This window comes from Lepus europaeus, chromosome 10 (assembly GCF_033115175.1).
Source record: "Lepus europaeus isolate LE1 chromosome 10, mLepTim1.pri, whole genome shotgun sequence".
NCBI classification, from domain to species: Eukaryota; Metazoa; Chordata; class Mammalia; order Lagomorpha; family Leporidae; genus Lepus; species Lepus europaeus.
Genome location: NC_084836.1, coordinates 8,776,332 through 8,800,635, shown reverse-complemented (window position 1 = coordinate 8,800,635; position 24,304 = coordinate 8,776,332). Strand labels below are relative to the sequence as shown.

Here is a 24,304-nt window from a genome sequence, read left to right as displayed (position 1 = left end):
CACTGCCTTCTGGGCCACAGCAGAGAGCTGGACAGGAAGAGGAGCAACCGGGACAGAATCCGGAGCCCCGACTGGGACTAGAACCCAGTGTGCCGGCGCCGCAGGCGGAGGATTAGCCACAACTACCAAAAAAAAAAGTTTATTCCATAGACTCTTCCTTAGAAATAATAAAATGGTTACTTTGAAATACAAACCGACATAATCTTAGTAGGAGCTACAGTTGTCACTGTTGGGCATTTCAGAAAGTTTGTGGAAATAGAATTCAGTTCGTTTTTATGAAGCAAAAACTCAGAAACTCCTGCCTGGATTTTGCATAACGTACGTTTCCCACGAACTCAGTGAGCACCCTGCCTGTGGAGGTGATGAGTCCCTCCCATGTCCTCCAAGGCTCCACAGGGAGGGTCCTGGGGGAGGGGAATGCTGGAGGCTCCTGGGTGCACCCTCCGCCCCTCATCCAGCCAACACTGGGTCAGTGCCTCAGTACCGGACGGACCAGCCGTGCCCGCGGCCTCCCCACCATCACCCAGCCAGCACGGTCTCCCTGCAGATCCAGGGCTGGAGCAACGCGCCCCAGTCACCTGTGGGCCAGGGCCTGCCTATGCCTGCGCCTCACACACTGGGGCCTCAGCCACACACTAGGCCGTGGGTCGCCGGGTCTCGGATGCCCGCGCAGGCGGGACTCTGAGCCAAGCCCGAGGGGACGCTCCTAAGCACCTCCCCCCCGCCCCAGCTGACCCCTCCCTCCGGTCCTGCTCTTCCTTCGGGGTTGAGTCTGTGGGTGAGAGGGGCAGGGGAGCAGGGAGTGGGGGCAAGCACGCGCTGACCAACTCCGCTGGGTCCATGACAGAGGCAGGCAAGGCCAGGGGCTGCCCCTTGACCCAGGCCTGAGTGCGGGATCCTGTCCAGGGCCCCTGGGGCGGTCAGCGCTGGACCCTGACCCCAGGTGCCTCACTCTCAGGGCTCAAGCTCCAGGGCAAGACGGCCTGGGTTCCAGTCCTGGCTCTGCCACTCGAGCTGTGGCCTCGGGCATCTCGCTGTACCTCTGACTCCCGAAACGCCCAGGAGCACAGAGGGGCCTGTCAGCCTTGCTTCCCAGAGTGCGGCCCTCCTGAGTCAGGGTCCTCACTTCATGGAGACCCTCGGCGGAGCCCGGAGGGCTGGCCCAGGGCTGCGGGGGAGCCCGCACACAGAGGCAAAGGCTCCTGCGTGACTTGATCCTTTTCTACTTTATTACTTCAAAGTAACAACCACAATAAAGCTCAAAAAAGTCCAATATTTACACAGGAAAAAAGTACAAAATTCCCCCCAAAGTTCTTCAGTATTTTTTTTTTCAGTTTTTTAAATTACAAAGTAATAAAAAGCTTTGCTCCTTAATTAAAAAAAAAAAAGGAAAACAGGGAAACAGAGGTAAATAAATTAGGAAATACACACACAGAGAAAACAAACAAAAAATAAAAACAAAAACAGGTGTTAACCGGAAGAATGCATAAATCCACGCCCAGACTGGCCGGGCCCTCCTCCGAGGGGCGGGGCCTCAGCTGGTCGTGGGGACCTAGTAGTCACCTATGACCCAGAGCCAGGGGCTTTGGAGAAGGGTCTCCACAGACTCCGCCCTAGGACCAGGAGTGGACGATGGGGCTGCACAGGCTGACGGTGGAGTGGGGGCGGGGGGGGCGGGGACCCCTGTGCCCTGAGGGACGTGGAGGTCACCGCCCACCCCCATGTCCTTGTTAGGGGATGAGGACAGACGGGGCCTGGCAGGCAGCGCGGAGCACCTGGCCCTGGGGACAACAGGTCAAATCCATACACACTGGCACACGGGGCCTCGGGCCCACCTCCACCTGCGCGGGGCCTCGGAGGGTGCTGGGAAAGCCCCCCCAGAACGTCTGGCATCTGGCCGCTCATCTCAGTGTCTCCGCTGTCCCGCTGGGCCGCTCCCAGCAGGCCGTGGTGGTGGCTGGGGCGGGGCTTGGCGGCTGGCTCTGTGGCCCGCTGTCCTGGGGAGCACGCGGTGGGTGATGCAAGGGGACAGGGGTCCTCGGTGCTGAGGGCGGCCCGTCTTCTTGCAGTTGGCAAAAGTAATTAAAGAAACAAACTCCATCGTCAGTTTTGTGCTGGGTTTTTTTTCCTTTTTGTTCTTTGAGTGGTTTTTTCCTCCATCTTGTCTGTCGTTGCTTTTTAGAAGAAAATACAGTGAAGACACTAGAAGGGGCAGAGAGAAGACCGGCTAGGAGCCCGGCTGCCAAGCCCTGGAGCCCCTGCCGGCCTGTCCCCACCTGTCCCTCTGTGGGGGCGGGCCAGAGCCGAGGCCCAGCACACAGCCCCAGGCTTGCGCCCCTCGGCCTCCCGGGAGCTGCTGCCCTCTGGGGTGAGGCGGGCACCTGCTTCATGCTCAGGGAATCCCTGCAAGGCGAATCGCTCAGGCCGTCCTGGGCCTGCCTCCTGCACGTGGAGCTGACCCACCCCCACCCCGCTGCCAGCACACCCTCGTGGAGCCCCCAGCGCAACGCCCCGCTGCTCTCGGTCTCGCGGCCTCCCACGGCCGGCAGGTGAGCTGTTCTAAGTGCTCGGTGTGAGCTGACCTGTCTGGTACACTGGGCTGCAGCCCTGGGGCAGCTCAGGAGGTGGCCAAGGCTCGGTCTCTGCTAGAACCTTCCAGAATACGTTAAGGCAAAGAGGAACTGAGGACAGGTGCATGGAAAACACTTTCCTAAAGCAATCGACACTGTGTGGAGCAAGCTCCCATGTTTTAAACTCGCTTGAGGTCTGCTGGTTTTAGGGGTGCCAGGCACCATTTGCCACCACCCCGTCTGCCACTCACGGCCTCCTGGGGGCCAGCGGGTGCTTCTGGAGCTGGCTGGCCACGTCCGCGGCAGACACTCACCTAAGCAAACACTGGTCCGACGGCCGTCCTCCTCACTTCCCGAGGTGGTCAAATGGCACGCTTGTCTTTGGGGGAGGGGGCAGAGAGATGGGGGCATGAGAGCTGCTGGTAGCAGAGGCTTGGCGCATCTCTCCCAGAGGTGGAGCTCCGCCCCCAGCCCACCAGGCGCCAAGCCAAGGGAGGGGTGTGTGATCCCAATGACCTGAGGCCGCCCCTACTCTGTAGACAAAGGGATCGCTCCCAGCCACAGCCAAGTGGTAGACAAGGAGGGGTTACCCACGCCCTCTAGGAGGCTGCCCTCCCCTGCCCGGCTACCTGCCCCCTTCTCAGCTCTCCTAGTGTGATGTGCTGGAGCGGGGATGCTGGAGAGAGCCCACCGCACGCACGTGGCGCTGACCAGGACCCCGGGGCTCCCTGGCGAGCCCAGCTGTCCTCTCAGGCTCAACCGCTCTGAGCCCCCTCCCCGCACCTGTCTGACTGCTCAGTGGGATCATTAGACCCTGGAGGGCTCAACAAGGCCAAGTCCAGCTCCACAAGGGGGGGTTGCTCCACACAGAGGACAGGGTAGCCGGGCTGCACTCCCCGCCTGCTCACCTGTGAGGCTGAAATCCGGGAGACCTCTTGCCGCCCAGTGAGGTCTGAAGACGAGACGTTGGCGGGCGCGCCCCTGTGCAGCCTCAGGCTCACCTTCCTCTCCCTGTCCACCCGCGAGATCGCTCTGGGAGAGGTATTGCCTGGAGGGCGGCAGGAGCGAGCCTCAGTGTGGGCCCACGGCGGGGACCCCACCCCCATCAGACCCAGCCTGCGCCCCGTGGCCCCTGTTTACCAGCTTGCTGGATTCGGGAGGCTGGCGTGGAAGCCACAGGCTCGGCTGCACTGCGGAGCCGGTTGGCGGTGGCCCCCGTGGGTGGGCCAGGGGGCAGGGCCCGGGTAGCAGAGCCCCGCAGCTGCCCCATCCTCTCCTCGCGCTCGTGTTCTCGCCGCTCCCGGTCCACGTCCTCGGGGTTCCGGGCTGCACCCTGCAGGAATACAAGACGAGATGCTGGTCAGCCCAGGGAGGCTCCGGTGCTCTGGGCTCCGGCCCCCTCGCAGGACAGGGCAGCGGGCGCCGGGGAGCACATCTTAGGAACCTTCTGGTCCAACCGAATTCCCACAGAGCGCGAAACCACGACCGGAGAAGGCTGGAGATGACCCATGACCACAGCACAGGGAAATGACGCCACATGACCGCCCAGAGGTCAGCCCACCCTGGCCTCACAGGGCCGAGAGGCTGACACCCCCGGGGACGACCAAGCACAACCCTTGGCTTTCCCAACCTGGGACGGCGAGCTGCCCTGGCCCCTCTGTGTCCCAAGAGCCCTCAGCCCCTCAAGGATTCCAAACCGAGCAGGGAAAGTGGTCAGACCCAACCAGCAGACAGGCAAGAAGTGTCCCGAGGAAGGAGAGCACAGGCGCGGTGACAGAACCAGCTACAGGCAGGGCCAGGACTCGACCAGCTCTCCAGTGCCTGGTCGTCAGAAGGCTGTCCTCCTGCTGCCCCAGGACCTGGCAGGTGCTAGGAGGTCACAGCAGGAGGCCCGGGGACCCACACAGACAAGAAACTGGGGCGAGCTGCCCCACAGGGAAGAGGCCCCGAAGGCGAGGCGCCATGGCGCAAAAGGGCCCTGAGCCCTCCAGCCACTGCCATTCCCAGTGCAGGCGGAAGGGAGAAAGGCCCAGAGAGGAGCGCGGGGCCAGGCAGCGCCTGGCCGCATTACCTAGTTGGTCTTGGGGCCGTCCACAGGGAAGGGCAGGGGGCTGGCACGGAGGGGGCCGCATCTGTGGAGAGAGCTGAGGGCTGAGTTGGGGGCCTGCTCACAGGCCATGGGATATGGGTTGCTGAAACCCAGTGTCTTCCAGGGAGGCCAAGAAACGGTGTGGGAGCGGTTCTTATCTTTCAGGAGCCCACAGAGGTATGGCTGGGGTCAGAAGGACTCCCGAGTCCTAACAGGGAAGCCGGGTGGAGACCCGAGCTGTGGGGTACATGTGGGGTCCGAGGTACCTAACCCTGCCCTGCTCTGCTCTCGAGCCCAAAAGCACAGAGCTCTGGCACCTGCCTTAGCACAACACGCTAGGGACAGTCTGGGGTCAGGGTTGGATGTGTCTCCGGGGACTACGAGGGCTCCGCCTCCTGACTTCTGGCCCTCGGTCCTCACCCTGGGCTCGCGGACAGAGGCTCAGCAGAAACACAGCTGCAGCACCCACTCATTAAAACCCCCTGCGGCAGGGCACGGCCACCCTGCAAGCCAGGTCCCAGCTCTTCCCCTGGCTGGGGAAACTGAGGCTCGGCGATCCGCTCCGAGGTGCACAGCCCCAGGGCCAGCAGATGAGTGGACGGCTGGAGCCCCTGCCCTTTGTGACCCTCCACCAGTGCCAGGTCCAGAGGCAAGAGAACCAAGTGACCCCTCAAGAAACACATGCCAGGGAGCTTTCTTGGCTTTTATTCGCCCATGAGAAAACACAGTCCACATCAAAGCCACACGTGCGTCCCCCGCTGCACGGTGTCCTCAGCTATGTCCGAGTTCCTGGCTGTTGGGGCCTTGGTGCGCAGGGCCGTGGTGAGCTGCCAGTCCCCAGCTCACGGGATCCAGGGAGTCGCTGCCCCAACGCCGAGGTGGATGCGGGATCCTCCCCACGGCAGAGGCTGCAGCGTGGGCGGTGGTGAAGGCTTTCTGCGGGGAGAGGCCCGGCCTTGGGGGACGGGTGCAGGTCAGCACTGCGGGCTCCGGCCAGGGCCCCGGCAGGGTGGTCCGGCTCACCACAGTGGTGAGGACAGAGGCGCCCACTCCTCCAGTCCAACGGCTCCACGTCCAACTCCAGGAATGGGGTCAGAGCGCCAGCACTGGGTGGGGAGGGCGTGCCTGGCCTGGCTCGGGAAGAGATCCTGGGGGCTGCCCGGTCCCGGGAGAGGCTCTGCGAATGAGTCCATAGAACTTTCTGGCAAGACGGAGCGTTCGTGTCTGCTCTGCTGGAGGTGCTGCCCTTGACAGCCATGTGGCTGCTGAGAGCCTGAAGCTGAGTGCGACTGGGGAACTGCCTTTTCAGTTCTGGCCAAGCACTTAGTCAGTGGAAATTAAAGAGAGGCCCATGTAGCCCATGGCTGCCACAGTGGACGGCACGGGTACGCAGAATCCATTCTCAGAGCTGTGCCGAGTCCCAGGCCAAGCCTACTGCAACACCAGCCCTGGGAGCAACGTCCCAGAGGGTGGGTAAGAGCTGGCCCCACAGTGCCCCAGCCCTCAGCCACCCTCCAAGCTGTGGCCTGCGGTGAAGGCCTCCCACCCCCATCCCTGGAGAGGAGGGCCAACAGAGGCCTCTCCCTGGGCTCCTCGGCCTGTGAGACCCCTGTCCCTGCTGACTTCTGTCCCCCTCCTGGGAAAACAGGTCCAGGCCACTTCCTGGGACCCAGAGAGAAGCGAAGCCCCTGGGTCAGCACCAGCCGCGGCATCCGGAGCAAGGCCTTGGTCCTGCACATCGGACAGAGCGGGCCAGGCCAGCCCGGCCGTGAAAGGAGAGGCACACAGGCTGCAGCGTGGGAGGCGTTTAATGAGTTCAGGTTCAGTACAGAAGTCGCCGACGGTCTGAGCCTGCTCTCGGTGTCGGCTCCCAACAGGCCCTCCTGGGCAGCAGCCATCCTTCCTGCTTCAGGCTCTGGCGTGGCCAGCGGGCAGCGGGGTCACTCCCAGAATCTGCGGCAGGGCGTCTTCTCCACACCCTCTTCAGTACACGTCCACCTCTCGGGAGCAGGTCACCCCCACCATCCCAAGGCCTGGTCCCGATGGGCTCAAGCACACCTGGCGATGTCAGAACTGAGGCCCCGGAGTCCAGACCACTGGCCAGTAGTTTTGGGGGGGCAGCTCTTCTACCTCTTCCACGAGCCTACCTGGGGGGCCCTGGGTGCCCAGAGGCGCCGGGCACCTGGAAGGGACAGAGAGAGCAGAGCTGAGGCTCAGCCTCTCGTGCTCAATGGTCAAGTGACAAATCTCGCAGGCCTCGGAGGGTCCTTACCAGTACATGGGTGAGTACGTGGGCCCGGCACAGGGACAGGGGCGGGGGCAGGGCGGTGCAACAGCTTCGCTGTCACGGGGCTGAGCCTGGCTCGAGGAAGCCCCCTTTTCCAGAAGAGATGTGAAACAAGACAAAGGATTTCACGGACTCCAGGGCTCCGGGAACAGCGGATGAGCGCCTCGCCCCACCCCACCCCCAGGACCCTTAAAAGAGGGACACAGAACAGCCACCTAGCAAGACCCAGGGGCCCAGGACCAGGAGGAAAGCCGCCGCTCTGCACGGGTCCGGGGTGGCCAGAGGGGCCGCGACGAGGGCAGCCGCCGGGGGAGCGCCGAGCAGGAACAGCAGGACGGCGCAGGCGGCCAGCAGGGCGGCACGGGGGCTTGCCAGTGCCATCCACGCCCTGCCACGGGCACGCACGAGGGACTCGAGGCCCAGCCAGGTCCTCCGGGCTCTGGCGGGAGGCAGCACCCTGCCTGGGCCCCGCTGACTGCGACGGCATGTGTTGTCCGCACAGATGCGGCTGGAGAGGGGAGGCGCTGAGGCCCCGGTGAGGTCTCCCGCGCTGTCCGGCTCGTGGCCCTCCCCTGCGGGGAGCCCCGCCCGCCACCAGGTCACTGCGGCCTCCCCCCGCCAGTCCCCCAAGCCCGCCTCGGCCTCCAGGTGACTCACGAATTTGAGCATGTTCCAGTCGAAGACGTAGTCGTAGGAGAAGCCCTGCCGATGGAAGAGGTTGCGGAAGAGCTGGCGCAGGTAGGAGTAGTCGGGCTTGTCGTCGAACCGCAGCGAGCGGCAGAAGTTGAGGTATGTCGAGAACTCAGCTGGCGAGGACACGGAGACAAAAGAGGCCACGGATGAGGCCCACACTCCCAACACCGCCCCAGCAGCCACTCTCATCCCCAGTGGCCGTGGGAAAAGAGGGACCAGGACTGTGGCCTTCCCGTTGGTGACCAAGCCCCCGCCTGACTCTCGCGGCACCTGGCTTAGAGGAGCCTAGCTCACTGCTGTCGCCTGCTCGGGGGACATGGAGACACCAACAGCAGCCGCCACCAGCTCCAGGGACTCAGCAGGGTCTAAGCAACAGGAGGAAAACTCCCACTGCCCTGGCCACAAAGCCAGCATGGACGGAGCCTCGGGAGGCAAAGCACGAGTGTGGGGTGGCGTCCAGGCCTCCCTGGTGGACGCAATTAGCTCCGGCGCCACGGGCTGTGTAGCCCAGCACGAGCTCCCTGTCACCTGATCCTCCCTGAGAAGAAGCTGCCCGCTGGGGGCCTCACAGTGGGTGCCCAGGCCAACCCTCCGCTGCCCTGGGTACTCACAGGGGTAGCCTTTGCAGAGGACCTCGATGGGCGTGGACATCTTCTTCTCGCTGATGCGCTCATACTTCTGGCGCTTGGTGGCCGCCTTGAGGCCCTGCCAGGGCAGGGAGCCCAGGTTGAAGTACATGAGCACGTAGCCCAGACTCTCCAGGTCATCTCGACGGCTTTGCTCTGCAGAGGCGACAGGTGGTGAGGGGCAGGGTCTCCTCCGGCCTCCGCTCCTCACTGTGCACCCAGGGCCTGATCCCCCCATCGCTCACTACAACCCGAGACAAACAATCGCTCCAAGTCTCCCCTTAGCACAGAGCAGGGCCTGAGGCAGGGCCTTCCCACCTCCACTTGCTTAGGCTCCCACTCATTCAACAACCCGCAGTGGGCCTGGCCTCCACGCCTGGCCCATTCCATGGAGACGGCACAAGCTTTGGCATCAGTCCAGGCTGGGGCCACACCTGGCTTTGGCACTTGCTAAGCTGCGTGACCTTAATGCTAGCTGTGTGAGCCTGCGTCTCCCAGCCTGTCCAGCAGGGAGACGTCCTTATCCATAACGGCTGCTGTAGGAGGAGCAGGGCAGCGAAGGCACTTGGCACACACGGCTCTGCGGACCGAGGGACAGAGCTGGGACAGGGCCAGGCTTAGGGGTGCGGGAGAGGGGCTTTCTCAGAGGCTCGCTGGAGAAGCCCCCGGGCCGCCACGCAGGGCTGGCACCGGCAGAGCTGGCTCACTCACCGATGCCCAGGTGGGTGTTGATGGAGGCGTAGCGGGCAGTGCCAGTCAGGTTCTTGTTTTCCCGGTAGGGGATGTGCTGGTGGGTGCGGGCGTCCCGGTACTTCTTGGCGAGGCCGAAGTCGATGATGTAGACCAGGTTGCCCTTCTTCCCCAGCCCCATGAGGAAGTTGTCCGGCTTGACGTCTCGGTGGATGAAGTTCTTGGAGTGGATGTACTCGATGCGGCTGATCTGCGGGAGGCGACAGCGCGTCACTCAGCAGGAGCCGGGGCCACAGAGACGGGAAAGGCACACAACAGGGAGAAAAGATCTGTCTCCAACTACAAAGGACACCAAGGGGCAAGTCAAGGAAGGCTTCCTGAAGGAGGCGGCACGGAAGAACCCTGAGAGTTTACCAAGTCTGCCGTGAGATATGGGACAGCAAGGTAGGAAAGCTAATGGCAAGATCCAGAGAGGAAGACTCTGGGCCCCTAGGGAGCCTTGGCTGCTTGGCTGCTCCTCCCAGGACTTGGGGAGGCAGAGAGCCAGAGTCGGGGGGGAGGGGCAGGAGGCCCAGACCTGGCAGGGGTGATGGAAACGGAACACGAAAGCCAAGACTTGTCTCTCTCCCAAAGGACAGCAAAGCCAAGCAGACACATAAGCCGGCTCTGTGGTTCCTGCACCTCCACGCCCACAGCGCATGGCCAGGCAGGTCATCCCGTCTCTATGGGGCACACAGCACGTGGCCAGGCAGGTCATCCCGTCTCTGGGGCACACAGCACGTGGCCAGGCAGGTCTTGCCATCTCACCGGAGCCTCCGGCTTCAGCACGGCCAAGCACCCTAGGAGCCCCTCTCCCCTTCTCTGCACATGTGCAGCTTGGAGTGGCAGGGTGCAAGGACTCCCAGGCCAGCTGCAAACAAAGACTAGCACCTGGCCACACAAGGGTGCTATTCCAAAAGTCTAAGACTTTGCATCCATAAACAGCTTCCCCATGTCCACAAAGGCCTGGAGGGCCCAACTGCTCATCAGTGGGCACCTGCTCGGGGCCACACACTTCATCCCACAACCACCTGACACAGGGCAGGCTCTCGCAAGAGGTGACTGAGGCTCAGAGAGAGTTGGCAGTGCACCTGTGGTCACCACACTGGGGCGACACCCAAGTCTGCGTGGTTGGAGGCACTGACATCACCCAGAGCCAGAGCCTGGCCTGTAGCTCTGCAGAGGGGCCTGGAATCCGGACTTCAAACACCTGCAAGATTCCACAGTCAGCGGGCCCCGTCCCAACCCACTGTGCCCTCTTCCTCCAGTCTGCTGCAGACAGGGCTGGCGTGCTGCGCTGCCCGGCGCCCAGCAGGATCCAGGAACCCCTGGCCGGGGCAGGCGGGGGACTCACCATCTGGTCGGCCAGGAGCAGCACCGTCTTGAGGCTGAACTTGCGGGAACAGAAGTTGAAGAGGTCCTCGAGGCTGGGCCCCAGCAGCTCCATGACCATGACGTTGTAGTCGCCCTCGGCGCCGCACCACTTGATGGACGGGATCCCCACTGGGGGCCGGGGAAGAGGGGCTCTGTCAGAGGCAGCCCCCCCCCCCCCGCCGCGGGCGTCAGCGCCGCCCTGCCCGCGCCTCACCTCCCCCCTGCCCGCGCCTCACCTCCCCCCTGCATCATCTTGTAGAACTTGCTCTCGATGTGCAGCTGCGGGTGCTTCGTCTTCACGCACTCCAGCTTGATGGCCACCTCTTCACCAGAGGCAATGTTGGCACCTGCCGGGCGGAGCAAGCAAGGGCCCAGCGTCACCCTCCGGCAGGCCTCCCGGCCAGCACTTCTGCTGTGGCCCGGGCCTGAGCTCCCTGGGTGCTGCCTCGGGGAGACGGGAAGGAGGCAGTGGGACAGAGTGGCGGAGACAGAAGAGGGGCAGTGCGAGGGAAGGAGGGGACACCGGGCTACTGCAGAACCACAGACTGGGAAGGAGGCAGTGGGACAGAGTGGCTGGACAGAAGAGGGGCAGTGCGAGGGAAGGAGGGGACACCGGGCTACTGCAGAACCACAGACAGGAAGGAGGCAGTGGGACAGAGTGGCTGGACAGAAGAGGGGCAGTGCGAGGGAAGGAGGGGACACAGGGCTACTGCAGAACCAGACTGGGAAGGAGGCAGTGGGACAGAGTGGCTGGACAGAAGAGGGGCAGTGCGAGGGAAGGAGGGGACACCGGGCTACTGCAGAACCACAGACAGGAAGGAGGCAGTGGGACAGAGTGGCTGGACAGAAGAGGGGCAGTGCGAGGGAAGGAGGGGACACCGGGCTACTGCAGAACCACAGACTGGGAAGGAGGCAGTGGGACAGAGTGGCTGGGACAGAGAGGGGCAGTGCGAGGGAAGGAGGGGACACCGGGCTACTGCAGAACCACAGACTGGGAAGGAGGCAGTGGGACAGAGTGGCGGGGACAGAAGAGGGGCAGTGCGAGGGAAGGAGGGGACACCGGGCTACTGCAGAACCACAGACTGGGAAGGAGGCAGTGGGACAGAGTGGCTGGACAGAAGAGGGGCAGTGCGAGGGAAGGAGGGGACACCGGGCTACTGCAGAACCACAGACTGGGAAGGAGGCAGTGGGACAGAGTGGCTGGACAGAAGAGGGGCAGTGCGAGGGAAGGAGGGGACACCGGGCTACTGCAGAACCACAGACTGGGAAGGAGGCAGTGGGACAGAGTGGCGGGGACAGAAGAGGGGCAGTGTGAGGGAAGGAGGGGACACCAGGCTACTGTAGAACCACAGACTGGGAAGGAGGCAGTGGGACAGAGTGGCGGAGACAGAAGAGGGGCAGTGTGAGGGAAGGAGGGGACACCAGGCTACTGTAGACAGGAAGGAGGCAGTGGGACAGAGTGGCTGGACAGAAGAGGGGCAGTGTGAGGGAAGGAGGGGACACCGGGCTACTGCAGAACCAGAAGGGGTGCAGCAAGGAGCCTGGATGGAGAACACGCCCTGTGGCCCCGCCCACATCACTACGCCTTCTGCCTTCTACTCCAGCTCTCATCTCCCTTTCACAGATGAGAAGACAGGCTCAGCTCTAAGTCTGTTGGCCTCTGAGTCTAGGAAAGTGGGTCCTGCCTGCACCCCCAGCCCACTGCGGGGTCCCACCTACGGCCTGGGCTCTGGCTGAGACCACCACCCTCACACACAGCAGCCAGCTTTCTGCCCCGCCCACCCCATGGCCCCAGAGTGACAACAGATCAAGTCCTCGCCTCACCCCCCTCCCACTGCAGTAACAGGTGGGCTAACATGGCGTGCGGTCAGCACCCAGAGACAACACAGAGGTCCAGAGGGGACACGACTGGTAGAGACTTCAGGGCAGGCTCCGGCCAGCCCTCAGCACTGGCAGAGACAGCCCAGCCAGCAGACGTCCTCGGGCCAGCGGGGTCCTCACACGTGGCCTGGGCAAAACCCGAGTGCAGCAAGAGTTTGTGTAAAAAAAAAAAAAAAAAAAAAAAAAACCACGCCCAGCAGGGACGCAGGGCTGGCACAGCCGCGCCGCACTTACCCAGTTCCCACGCCCTGAACCGCGCAGCTCCACGCGGCAGCCCCTTCAGGAAAGCGAATCTGAAATGTGAGGTGCCTCACAGGCCAAGGCCTGGGAGCCAACACAGCACCCCGAGCGCAGAACCCACACCACACGCACGAACTACTACAAAACACTGTACAGAACGACTTTCAGGCTGTGTGTATACAAAATAGAGATGAATTCACGTTTAGACTCTGGTCACATCCTCAACAGACCTTTTTCTTTTTTTAAGATTTATTTATCTTTTTTTTTTGACAGGCAGAGTGGACAGTGAGAGAGAAAAGAGAGAGAAAGGTCTTCCTTTTCTGTTGGTTCACCCCTCAACGGCCGCCGCGGCGCACGGTGCTGATCCGAAGCCAGGAGCCAGGTGCTTCCTCCTGGTCTCCCATGGGGTGCAGGGCCCAAGCACTTGGGCCATCCTCCACTGCCCTCCCAGGCCACAGCAGAGAGCTGGCCTAGAAGAGGAGCAACCGGGACAGAATCCGGCGCCCCATCGGGACTAGAACCTGGGGTGCCGGTGCCGCAGGCAGAGGATATGCCTAGTGAGCCGTGGCGCCAGCCAAGATTTATTTATGGGGCTGGCACTGTGGCACCACGGGTTAAAGCCCCAGCCTACAGAGCTAGAATCCCATATGGGTGCCAGTTCAAGTCCCAGCTGCTCCACTCCTGATCCGGCTCTGCTGTGGCCTGGGAAAGCAGCAGAGGAGGCCCAAGTCCTTGGGCCCCTGCACCCACCTGGGAGACCTGGAAGAAGCTCCTGGCTCCTGGCTTTGGATTGGCTCAGCTCCGGCTGTTGAGGCCATTTAGGGAGTGAACCAGCAGTTGAAAGATCTCTATCTCTACCTCTATAACTCTTTCAAATAAATAAAATGTCTTTAAAGATAGATTTATTTGAAAGGCAGTTACAGAAAGACACACACACACACACACACAGATCTTTCTATCCACTGGGAGTGGGCTGCAACCAAAGCCAGGAGCCTGGAACTCCAACCGGGTCTCCCACATGGGTAGCAATTCTGCTACCTTCTCAGGTGCACGAGCAGGGAGTCTGATCAGAAGCAGAGCAAAGCAGCTGTGACTCGAACTGGTGCTCACATGGGATGCCGGAATCACAGGTGGTGGTAAACCCACTGTGCCACAGCCAGCCCCAACATATCTCTTCCGTATAAACCATCCCCAAATAACATCTGAAATCTGAACACTTGCGGTCTGAACCCTCAATGCACATATGGAATGCTCAGAATAGGGCAACGGGCTCGGGGCAGACAGGGATTCGCTGGGGGAGGGGTGGGGACGGGGAACCACTGCTTAGCGAGCATGTGGTGTTCTTCAGGGCTGGTGACAAATGAGAAGAGGTGACAAAACATTGTGAGTGCACTGCCACAAGCTGCACTCTTTTTTTTTTTTTTTTTCTTTGACAGGTAGAGTTACAGACAGAGACAGAGAGAAAGGTCTTCCTTCCATTGGTTCACTCCCCAAATGGCCACTAGGTTGGAACTGTGCCGATCCGAAGCCAGGAGCCAGGAGCTTCCTCCTGGTCTCCCATGTGGGTGCAGGGCCCAAGCACCTGGGCCATCCTCCACTGCCCTCCTGGGCCACAGCAGAGAGCTGGACTGGAAGAGGAGCAACCGGGACTAGAACCTGGAGCCCACATGAGAAGCTGGCGCCACAGGAGGAGGATTAACCAAGTGAGCCATGGCGCCGGCCCCCAAGCTGTACTCTTAAAATGGCTAATTTCTTGTTACGTGAACCTTACCTCAATTTTTATTTTTAGAGAACTATTTGTTTATTTGAGAGGCAGAGAGACAAAGAGAGCTCCCATCTGATGATTTACTCCCTAACTGCCTGTAATGGCCAAGAGCTGAAGCTGGGGACACCATCCAGGTCTCCCACGTGCGTGGCAGGAGCCTAGGACTTGGGCTGTCACGGCTGCCGCCCGGGGTCTGCTGGCACAAAGTGGGAGTCCGGAGCCAGAGCAGAGAACCAGCCCAAAGGAACCCAAAGCACGACGACGCAGGAAAGCGGCGTCTTAACTGCTAGGCCAAGAATCCGCTCCCTCCCTCAATTTCTGAGAGAGAGAGAGAAGGCAGCAGGACGCCATCTGTGGCAACTACAAAGCTACAAAACTACACCCCACGCTACAATGTAGCTTAGGGGAAACTTACTGAACAATTTAGGACTTCAGAGGGGATGGCAGGGACTTCTCAGGGGCCTTCAGGGGGCCGCCACATCCTCCTTCAACTTCCTGGTGCCAGGGGAGGTGCCCCAGAAGCCTGGGGTTAGGCAAGGCTTTTTTTTTTTTTTTTTTAACTTAAAATCCAGAAGCTGTTTAAAAAAAAAAAAAAAAAAAAGCCTCTCCACCAAAAAAAGAATCCCTTCTGCGTGGCAGAAACACCAGAAATAATGTCCTAAGAAAAACATCCCTGCAATTCTTATCACAGGCAGGGACTAGGATAAAACCAGCTCCTACACACCGGTAGAAGATTCAGCAGGAAACGGGCGAAGGAAGTGGACAGACGCCTCCCTGGGCAGGAACTCATCAGAGCAGACGGCTCCTCGCAGGCAAGCACGCTCAGCCTCCTCGTAAGAGCATCACCAAACGGTCCCCAAAAACCATTTCCACCTAGGGCTGTCCAGAGCCCCGCAACAAGAAACAAGTCAGGCTGCGCGCTTGTCTGCAGGCGGAGGCCAGCTGCGCTCCCGTGCCCAGCTGGCCAGGGTGGGATCCGGCCAACCCCTCTCGGAGGGTGACCTGACACCACCCAGCTCTGACTAGCAATGCCACTTCTGGGGACTTAGCGACATCCTCCTACGGGGCAAAGCCAGGCCTGGACAAGGCTGTCCTCAACAGCAAAAGCTTGGACACAACCCAGATGTCCATCACTCAGGGACTGGCTAAATAAAGCACAGCCCGTCCACCAAGCAGAACACAAAGGAGAAAGAATGAGGAAGCTCTCTGTGCACAAGTGGAAAGCGCTCCAAGATGCAGGAAGTGAACCCGCGGAGCCCAGCCCGGCACGCACTCCACGCTCCGTCCAGCGGAGAAGCAGGCATCTGTGGTTAGCTCTATCTACACGAGAGATGCCGAGAAGAAACAGGAACCAGGAAAGACGGGCACCACGGGGACGGGGCGGGGGGGCACTCCACTGGCTCCTCCCTATACACTGCAGTTTATGTCAACCCCCTCGCGGAGACGGGATTCACACACTACCGATTCAAAGTGTACAATGCAGTGGTTTTCAGAATACTCAAAGGCTGTGCAACCATCACCAACACTTCGACAAAGCTTTCATCACCCCCAAACACTTGCAGCCCTTGGCATCCCGCGTCCTTGCTCCACGGACGTGTCACGGAGCGGCAGACGTGATCTGTGACAGGCTTCTTTTGCTGAACACTTTTGTGGTTTTGTGTATTTTGGTTTTTGAACCACACATAAAAAGAAAAAGAAAACTCGAACAGACGACTAAACCCAGGGAGCAGTGGGAGAGGAAATGCAGCGCTTGCGCAGCCCCTCGGGTTGCCAGGGCATGGGAGGGGGTGGGCTCCAGGGGTCCGCCAGCCACGCCCCAGCTCCCAGCAGACAAAGGCAGGAGGGTGCAGTGGTTAAGTAAGAGTGCGGCCTTCTGGGGGCCAGGTTGTGGGCAGCAGGTAAAGCCACTGCTTACGATGCCGGCATCCCACACAGAAGTGCTGGTTCGAATCCCAGCTGCTCCACTTCCTACCCAGCTTCCTCCTAATGTGCCTGGGAAAGTCGTGGATGATGACCCAAGTACTTGGGGTTCCTGCCACCCATGTGAGAGACCAGGATGGAGTTCCTGGCTCTTGGCTTCCACCTGGCCCAGCCCTGGCTGTTGCAGCCATCTGGAGAGTGAACCAGCAGATGGAATCTCTCTATCTCTCTCTGTTGCTCTGCTGTTCAAATAAATAAGTAAATCTTAAAAGTGTGAGCTCCAGAGCCAAGCGGCTGGGGCCCAGTCCTGCCACCTACTCACACAGGACCAGTCAGAACACCCCTCGAGCCACAAGTGCCTTACCTCCAAACCAGACAGAACTGGCGCCTCACCCACTACGCCGCTCAGAAGTGCTGGTGTGCCTGGTCCACAGCAAGCCGCGTTATGTCTGACGAGGGGCCCTGGCCTGGCCCTGAGCTGCAGGCTGTGCCCCTGGACACTCACTGTGCACAGGCCAGAGGGGGCACAGGGAGAGCAAGCATCCCTGTCTCCTGGAGGGCAGGCTGCCTGGGCCCAGCGCACAGGCAGAACTGGGACTGACACACAGAGATGCAGCGGCACGTGCACAGGCCTGGTGGGAGGAGCAGTCAACTCTGCCTGGCGCGGTGCAGTGGGACCCCAGAGAGCTGAAGAAGACAGCGAGAGGAGACTGAAGGCCCCCGCGCCAGGCGCAGGTGTGTGGTTGCAGGCGGTCCCGCTCGGCACCACCAACGTTCCTGTGCACTGTAAGCTGTGCCCAGCATTTGGGGTCTCTGCCCACCACAGGCCAAAGTTGCCCCCTCCAACCTGTAACAAACAAGCGTCTCCAAATTGTGGCGAACGTCCCCTGGGGACAGAAATCAGTCCACTGAGACTCCCTGGAGTATCCGGAAGGGGTGGAGGAGGCGACCTGGGAGGCAGCGCTGCAGCTGTCCAGGCAAGAGCTGAAGGTGGCCCTGCCCAGGCAGGGTGCAGAGCCGGAGACACGCGAGGCGGGGCTGCGGCCCTCGCTGATTCAGCAGATGTGAGCAGGGTGGCGGCGAGCTGGGGAGCGGCGGGCACCGTCCTGCCTCGGACGGCACCCGACACGTGGGAAAACTGAGACGCCACAGGTCAAACGGCCTCCCAGGGACAGGGCCCCGAGCTGTCAGTCTGCCGCGCCTGCCGAGTGCTGGAAACCTCCTGCCACAGCTGGCCCTGGCTGAGGCCCCTCCGAGCCGGTCCCACCATGCTGGCCTGGGCTGCCTCCAACTGTCAGGAAGCCATCAGTCTTCTCCAGGCTCTCCTCACTCTCGCGGTCACTGCGCTCGGGTGCAGGCCTGCGGTCGGCCAGACGGCGCAGGGTAGAGCCAGGTGCGAAATGCAGCCCCCAAGCCCCTGGTTTTCCCTCCACCCTAATTCCCGAGCGTCTCATTCCTCCAAAGCACAGACAGGGCCCGGGCTGTGTCCCGCTGCACGGAGGGAGCCACAGCACCAGCCGGCGGGACAGGGCTTCCTGGCGGAGGCCACGCTGACGGCCAAGCAGGGCAGGTATGCTGAGCGAGGCCCTGTGGCCAGAACTGCCCCAAAGACGCAGAGCAAGGCTGGTCACACGGCAGCACTGCTGGGGACACTGGACAGTCCCAAAACAACCTGGCCAGAGAGAGGGGCTTGAGCCTGGTCGGCCATAGAAGAGAAGGCCCTTGGAGAGTTGTGTGGGGGAGGAGTGTGCCTCCTTCCAGACCCCTACACAGACCCCCGGGCACAATCAGGGGCCTGGGGGAATGCAGGCAGGCAGGAAGTCCACCCACACCAGCGACAGCCTGGAGCGTCCTGGCACTAACTCGCACCCTGTGACCCCTGCCAGAGAGCACTGCCCCGGGCTTCAGAGTTAGAGAGCGTCCCAGGACGCAGGGCCGGGAGTAGGCCTGGCTCTGGCCATCTCGGGGCCTTGTACAGTCAATCTGAGGTCTCTCCTGGCTCTCCCTCGTGACGCTGAGGGGCTTGGGGAGGTGCTGCAGGCCTTGCAGCTGCAAACACAACGTGCTGGCCCTCAGCGGATCCTGGAAAGCAGGACTTGGAGACGGTGCCCAGGCCCACCTGCAGAGGCCATCTGGAGTCGGGCCCTGGCCTGGGCACCAGCAGCAAGAGCGGGGCCAGAACTCAGAACAAAGGGAACCATCCAGACCGACGCAAGAGGCGCTCACCACGGGAAGGCGCGGGCCGGACAGCTGGGAAACTGACTCCCCACACCCAATCTCACCCACGGAGCCCCAGGGCCTCTGACAGCAGCCGCTTCCCACGAAGACGGAGGGTGGGCGCAGCAAACGCACGCCACTGCTGGGCCCAGCACGGGCCCAGGTTCCACAGCCAGGGTCACTTCTCACAACCCCCTTTTACAGATGGCGACGTCAAGACTGGTCGCAGGCCACCACCTGCTCAAGGACCCAGAAGCCAGTACCTACACCTGGGTCAAACGTACTCCAGAGCTGCTACAAAGAGGAGATTTGGAAAAACGTTTTTAAAAGAATAAGACGACCACACAGATAAACAGGAAGTGCGGTCCCCACACGAGCCAGGGACCCTGGTTTTTCTGAGACCTTGGACCTCAGTTTCCCTCTGTAAAAGGAGGGTGCCTTCCAGGAGAGAGGGTGCATTTGTGCCAAGAGCTAATCTTGCATCTGCTGCTCTCAGGATGGCGGCTTCCGGGCCCCAGGGCCGAGTCCAGCAGGAGGACCAGCAGGAGGACCAGCAGGAGGACCCTTTCTCCCAGCACAAGTCCACAGACAGTCTCGTTTCACAGGTAAGAACACCGGGGCTCAGAGGGACAAGGGATCATCTTGGGTCACACAGCGAGGGAAAGGAGCGGGATCCCCAAACCCCAACCTTCTTCCGCCCTGCCTTAAGTTGAAGCCGCTTCACCTGCCTTCGCCCTAAGGGTCCCCAGCTCCCCACTGGTTCCCTCAACAAGGCTTCAGTGAACGGCCAGGGGACAAAGGGCAAACACCACCCCACACTGGCTTCTGAGAGCAGCCGGGATCACCGAGGACCCTTGACCAGCTCCGGGGGCGCGGCACACTGTCCTCCGGGCCGGTGAGCGACTCAGTGTTCGGCAGCGGCCTGCACACTCGGCCAGCCCTTCAGCGGCCGACGCTTGCCCTGTGCCGTTCCAGCTCTGCCTCCTGAGAGCAGTGGTCAGTTAGGCCGCATCACCGCCCGGCCTGCGCAGGGGGGACGCTGAGGTGCAGGGCAGCCCCGCAGCACGGGCTGGGACTCGGGTCTGTCTGCTGCCTCCCTCCCACCACTCAGGGGCGGGCTGCAGCCAGGACGCCTGAGCGAGTTCCCCAGTCACCCCGGGAGGCTGCCTTGGCCACACTCTGCCTCTACTTCCCGATGTGTGAAAGAGGCCCAGGGCAGCCGGGAGAGAGGGCCGGCGGCTAAGAGTCTGACCGTGGGGCCAGCGGCTAAGAGTCTGACCGTGGCACGGGCTCCCCGAGCCGCAGGGACCAGACAGAACCCGGTCACTTTCAGTTTCCAAAGAGGGAAGCAGGCACAGATGGGGCGCTAGCCTGCGTCTGAGGCCCTGAGACTGGCAGGGCGGGGGCTCGCCCCTTCCTCCAACAGCCCCAGGCACCCCCACCCCCACCCCCAGCTACCAACACTGAAGACCTCCGCCCCACAACTGCAAAGCCAGGGCTGTGGCTCACGATCAGGCCCCGTGCCCTAAGAAGGCGGCATCTGAAGACACGCCACACGAGAGGGCTGCGGTCGGCGATTTGTTTAAAATCAGACAACACCAAGACAAGCTCAGACTCCTCCACAGGAAGCACATCCGGGGGGAGGGTTTCCCACCCTCATCCCCAAGGCCCTCCCGCCGGCTACATTCCAGGAGCCAGGCCACAGGGAGCCGACCTCACTGGGGGTGGGGGTCAAGGGCAGCCCAGGCCTCTTCACCATCCACCAGGATGCAACTCAGCCTGGGGTTTCCCACACCCAGCCACAGACCCAGGGCAGCTACAGGTGGCAATCAGAGCCAAGATCCCCCCACCCCAGCCTACAGCAAACAAGAGTCCCATCCAGAACAGGAGGAGGCCCCAGCGGTCACACCCACACCTGAGGCTCTCTGCCCTCCCCGGGATGGCCCTGGGGCTGACACCTGGGATCTGTCTTCCTCCGGGTGCCCGGGGCTGTCCCCCGGAGGCCGGAGCCCAGGAATACTCACCCAGGTAGATGTCTCCGAAGGACCCACTCCCGATCTTCCGCCCCAGGCGGTACTTGTTCCCCACTCGCAGCTCCATGACTCGCTCTAGCTGTGGACGGAAGCAGAAACACCAGGTTCAGAGAATGGGAGCTGAGGGAGGGGCCCAGCCTGCCCAAAGGCCAGGCAAAGCCTCAGGGAATTGGGAGACCTCGCCCTCCCAGGAGCCCCTGTGCTGGGGGCCCAGGCCGTATGGGGCAGGAAGCTTCTGACTCCTTCCCGGGGGCCTCGATCCTGCGGGACATCAAGGCACTTCACGCTCCTGACCCACGAGGAGGAAACTCGAAGGCCTGGGAGTCCTTGCAGCTGCTGGGGGGGACGGGGACAGCGGACTATGAGAGAGAGGAGGCAGCCCTGAGCCTCGCCGTGCTTACGAGAGGGCCGGTGGGGACAGCCAGCAAGCCAAGGACTCGGGCCCAGGGCCGCCCAGGACCAGGCAGGGCTCCTGTGGCTTCCACCCTCACAAACAAGAAGCAGCTGTGCCGGCGGAGGGTCTGCCCCGCCCCACGGCAAGGGTGCCCCCAGCAGCCAGGCCAACAGACTAAGGAAGACGTGAGTGACTCCTGCCCTGCGTCAGACCGGCCCGAGGGGACACCCCAGCCGAGCCCTGTGTCAGACCAGCCCAGACCGGCCCGAGGGGACACCCCAGCCTTGGCACCTGGCTCCAGGGAGCCACCACGAGCGCCTCTCCAACAGCCACAAGAAAAAGCGTCCATCCTGTGCCAGCCACACTCTGGGCTCTCAGTCAAGGGCCTCTGCCCACAGCCTGGCCGGCCCAGCCGAGGCGGCGGCTGCCAGCGGCACACACGCGTACAGAACGCTGCTCCCCCACACACAGCGCCCAGCTTCCCAGTGTGTACACACCAAGGGAAGATCGGAAACCAGGCACACGGGAGCCCTGCTCCCATGGGGGGGGCATGGGTGCACACGCGTCCCCCCCCCCCAAACACTCCCTCCTCCTCACCCCAGTCCATCCTCCAGCAATGCCGGCTCAGAGACCACGCACCGAGCCAGGAAAGCCGCAGGTTAGGGGAGGAACAGAAATCTATCCGCATCCTATATTACATAAATACCCACGCGGGTTACATAAATACCGAGCCCTCTGTCTGGGTGTCTTACGTAAATACACTGCACATGACCCCCAGCCCCTCTGCCCTGGCTGGGGCCGTCTGCAGAGCGAGGACTCCCGCAGCAACAACCCGGATCAGCAGCCCCCCCACCCACCCCCGGGCCTGCTCGGAGCCTCCAGCCAGGCCCCCGGGGGACGCCCCCACCCCACGGGGGCCACGGCTCCAGGGAGGGCTGCCTCCCAGAGGCGGGCAGACAGCTTCATTCACGAGAGGGACTTCCAAGTCCTCTGGGTTTCTCCCGTGAGGGTGGGGAGAGAAAGTAAAAAAAAAAAAAAAAAAATAGGCAAACAAACACACAAAAAACACAAATCTGGAAGATTCAGGAGTTTCAGCTGGTTTAAAAAAAAAAAGAAAGAAAGAAAAAAAAAAGCAGAAAACTACAACCCGCACGGCGCACGGGCCTCGTCGCCCGGGCGTCGAAATCAGGCGGAGGGCGCATCCCGGACCCCGGGCGTCCCCGCTCCCTCCCCGCGGCGACACAACTCGGGGGAAAGTTGAGGCGGGGCCCACCGCGCTCGGCCGCTGGCCGCTCCGAGGCGCCGGGCCCGCGGGCCCCCTCCAGCCCGGCTCCCTCCACAAAGGAGGACGCGGCCGCGGGCCCGGCCTAGCTGACCCCGGGCCCGGCCACCCGCGCCCCCGGCGACCCCGCCCGCAGCCCGGGTGGCCGCCCGGGCCTCGAGCGCACCCGCCGGGGCAGGCGGGGGCCGGCCCGAAAAATAACAGCCGCCCCCCCACCGGCCCCGGCCGCGCCTTTGTCCTCGCCCGGCCGAGCGGGCCGCCCCCCGCAGCCGGCGCGGACGCGCGTGTCCGCCGCCCTCTCCCGGCAAAAACAAAGAGGCGGGGGAGCCCCGATTCCCCCCGGGCTTGCGCCCCGCCGCGGGCCCCTCGACCCCCCATACTCACCCCGCCGGGAAGGCGCCGGTGCCGGGCCGCTGCTCGGGGGGCTGCCGCGGGCGGGGGCGGCCCGCCGGGGCGGATGCCGGAGGATTCGCGGAGCCGCCCGGCGCGCCAGCCTCTCCCGGCCCCGCCGCCGCCGCGCTCCGCTCCGCTCGGCCCGGCCGGGCTCTGGCTCCGAGCTCTGGCCGCCGCCGCCGCCGCCTCCCTCTGCCCGGCCCGCCTGCCCGCCCGCCCCCGCCGCCGGCTCGCGCGCTCCCGCCCGGCGCGCGCCCGCCGGCTCCCATTGAGCCCCGGGCCCGCCCGCTGATGTCATCCCCGGCCCGCCGCCGCCCCGGAGGATTTAAAGGGCCCGCGCGCCGGCGTCCGAGGACGCGGGGGGCGGGGGCGGGGGCGGCGCGGCCGCGGAGACGCAGTGCCCGCCGCCCCCGGGGGAGCCCTGCCTGGGACGCAGGCGTCCGCGGGGGTGGGGGGTCGGGGGGCACAGCCGGACACCGACACCCAGATGGCCGGGGCACAGCCGAGAGGGCGGGGTGGGGCCGGGGCTTTGGGGGCCCCCCCGCTCCTGGCTGCCCCGCGGGTGCTCGCGCTCTGGGGAGCTGGGGGCTCCCCCCTGCGTCCTCTGGGTGCTGCAGAGACAGTGGGGGTGGGAGGGACGTTGACAGAAGGCCCAGGCAGGCAGCCTTGCCTTCTCGCCCTCTCCGGCCACGGGAGAATCGAGCGCCAAGAGCTTTTCCTTCTCCCCCTGCAGCTGGGCAGAGGGCAGAGGGCAGATCCTGACCCAAGCTCTGCTCACCTGTTGAATGAGCGACCGCACACAGCGCCATCACCCTAGAGTCAGGTGCACACCTCACCAAGTCTTCCCACATGGCCCTGGGAAGAAGTGCCCCGGGTTGCCAGGAGAATTAATTAAGGCTTCCGAGCGGCTTGGATGAAAGGGTCCAGCACGGGTTATTAAAACAATGATATTTACACTGTGCCATGCAAAGCTTCTCGTCAGCGACACACCCAGGCTCTCACACACACAGCTCGGCAGCCGTGAACACACAGAACGCCCCAGTGCCCCGCGTGCCATCCGGAAGCACCGGGCCCTGGGAAGAGTCACTTCCATAATGGACGCATCTTCCCTCGAGCCTCAGGGCCTTAGTCACACGCTGGCCAAACTGCCCGGAGCCTGGCTGATCGGGTCCTTTCCCAGGTCAGAGACGGTGGCTCAGGCAGGAACACACAGCTGCCCAAGCCAGGCCTGTTCTCCCAGTGGCTCCCGGGAAGCCGAGTCTCTCAGGAGCCCACTCCCTGGAGGAGGAGAGTGAGGCCCGCTGTGGTCAACCTGGCCCCTGCCCGGCCGGCCTGAGCAGCAGCCCGGGCAGCAGGGCCCTGGCCCCTCGGAGCAGCCCAGACCCTACTCTTCCTGGGTGCCAGCGAAGGGCCCAGCCCTGGGAGAGGCATTCTCTGCCTCACTTCCTGCCAACAGGCCACGAGGGCCTCCTCCTCTTTCCTGTGCCCTGCAGCGAACCAGGCTCCGCCCAGCAGCTGCCTAGGGCCACAGGTAACTCCTGCAAGCCCCAAACCTGGAGGAGCCGGGACACCTCCCCCACCGCGCCCCAGCCCTCACGGATCTGCAGCTTCCAGGCACTTACAGCCATGCCACGACTCGGCAGAGGCCCTGGACGGGGTAGGCCCCTGGGCCTCCCGGTTGCCCATAGAGCCAGCTAAGAAGCCCAGAGTTCCTGGACCCTCAGAGGCGTCTCCTCACCCCCTTGGCTGTCGTGCGCCCGAGTCCTCTTCCTGTCCACTACCTGGCCACGGATCTGTCTGAAGAGCTCAGC

At 62.9% G+C, this 24,304-nt stretch overlaps 1 protein-coding gene across 6 annotated transcripts; it reads right to left on the bottom strand.

The window, feature by feature from the left end:
- Nucleotides 1-1,251: 1,251 nt before the first annotated feature.
- CSNK1E (casein kinase 1 epsilon) lies at nucleotides 1,252-22,581 on the bottom strand. 6 transcript variants are annotated; one of them, XM_062202845.1, is made up of 12 exons: nucleotides 22,485-22,581; nucleotides 20,416-20,503; nucleotides 10,605-10,715; nucleotides 10,349-10,497; nucleotides 8,977-9,205; nucleotides 8,251-8,421; nucleotides 7,604-7,752; nucleotides 4,642-4,702; nucleotides 3,711-3,903; nucleotides 3,479-3,618; nucleotides 2,885-2,949; nucleotides 1,252-2,202 (listed from the first exon to the last, which is right to left on the bottom strand). In XM_062202845.1, the coding sequence occupies exons 2-11, from the start codon at nucleotides 20,489-20,491 to the stop codon at nucleotides 2,933-2,935; spliced, it is 1,296 nt and encodes a 431-aa protein (XP_062058829.1). In that variant the 5' UTR covers nucleotides 20,492-20,503; nucleotides 22,485-22,581; the 3' UTR covers nucleotides 1,252-2,202; nucleotides 2,885-2,932. The 6 variants fall into 6 exon arrangements, with proteins under 6 accessions (XP_062058829.1, XP_062058830.1, XP_062058832.1 ...); XM_062202846.1 differs by having other exon boundaries at nucleotides 1,252-2,174; XM_062202848.1 differs by lacking the exon at nucleotides 4,642-4,702 and having other exon boundaries at nucleotides 1,252-2,174.
- Between the last annotated feature and the right edge of the window lie 1,723 nt (nucleotides 22,582-24,304).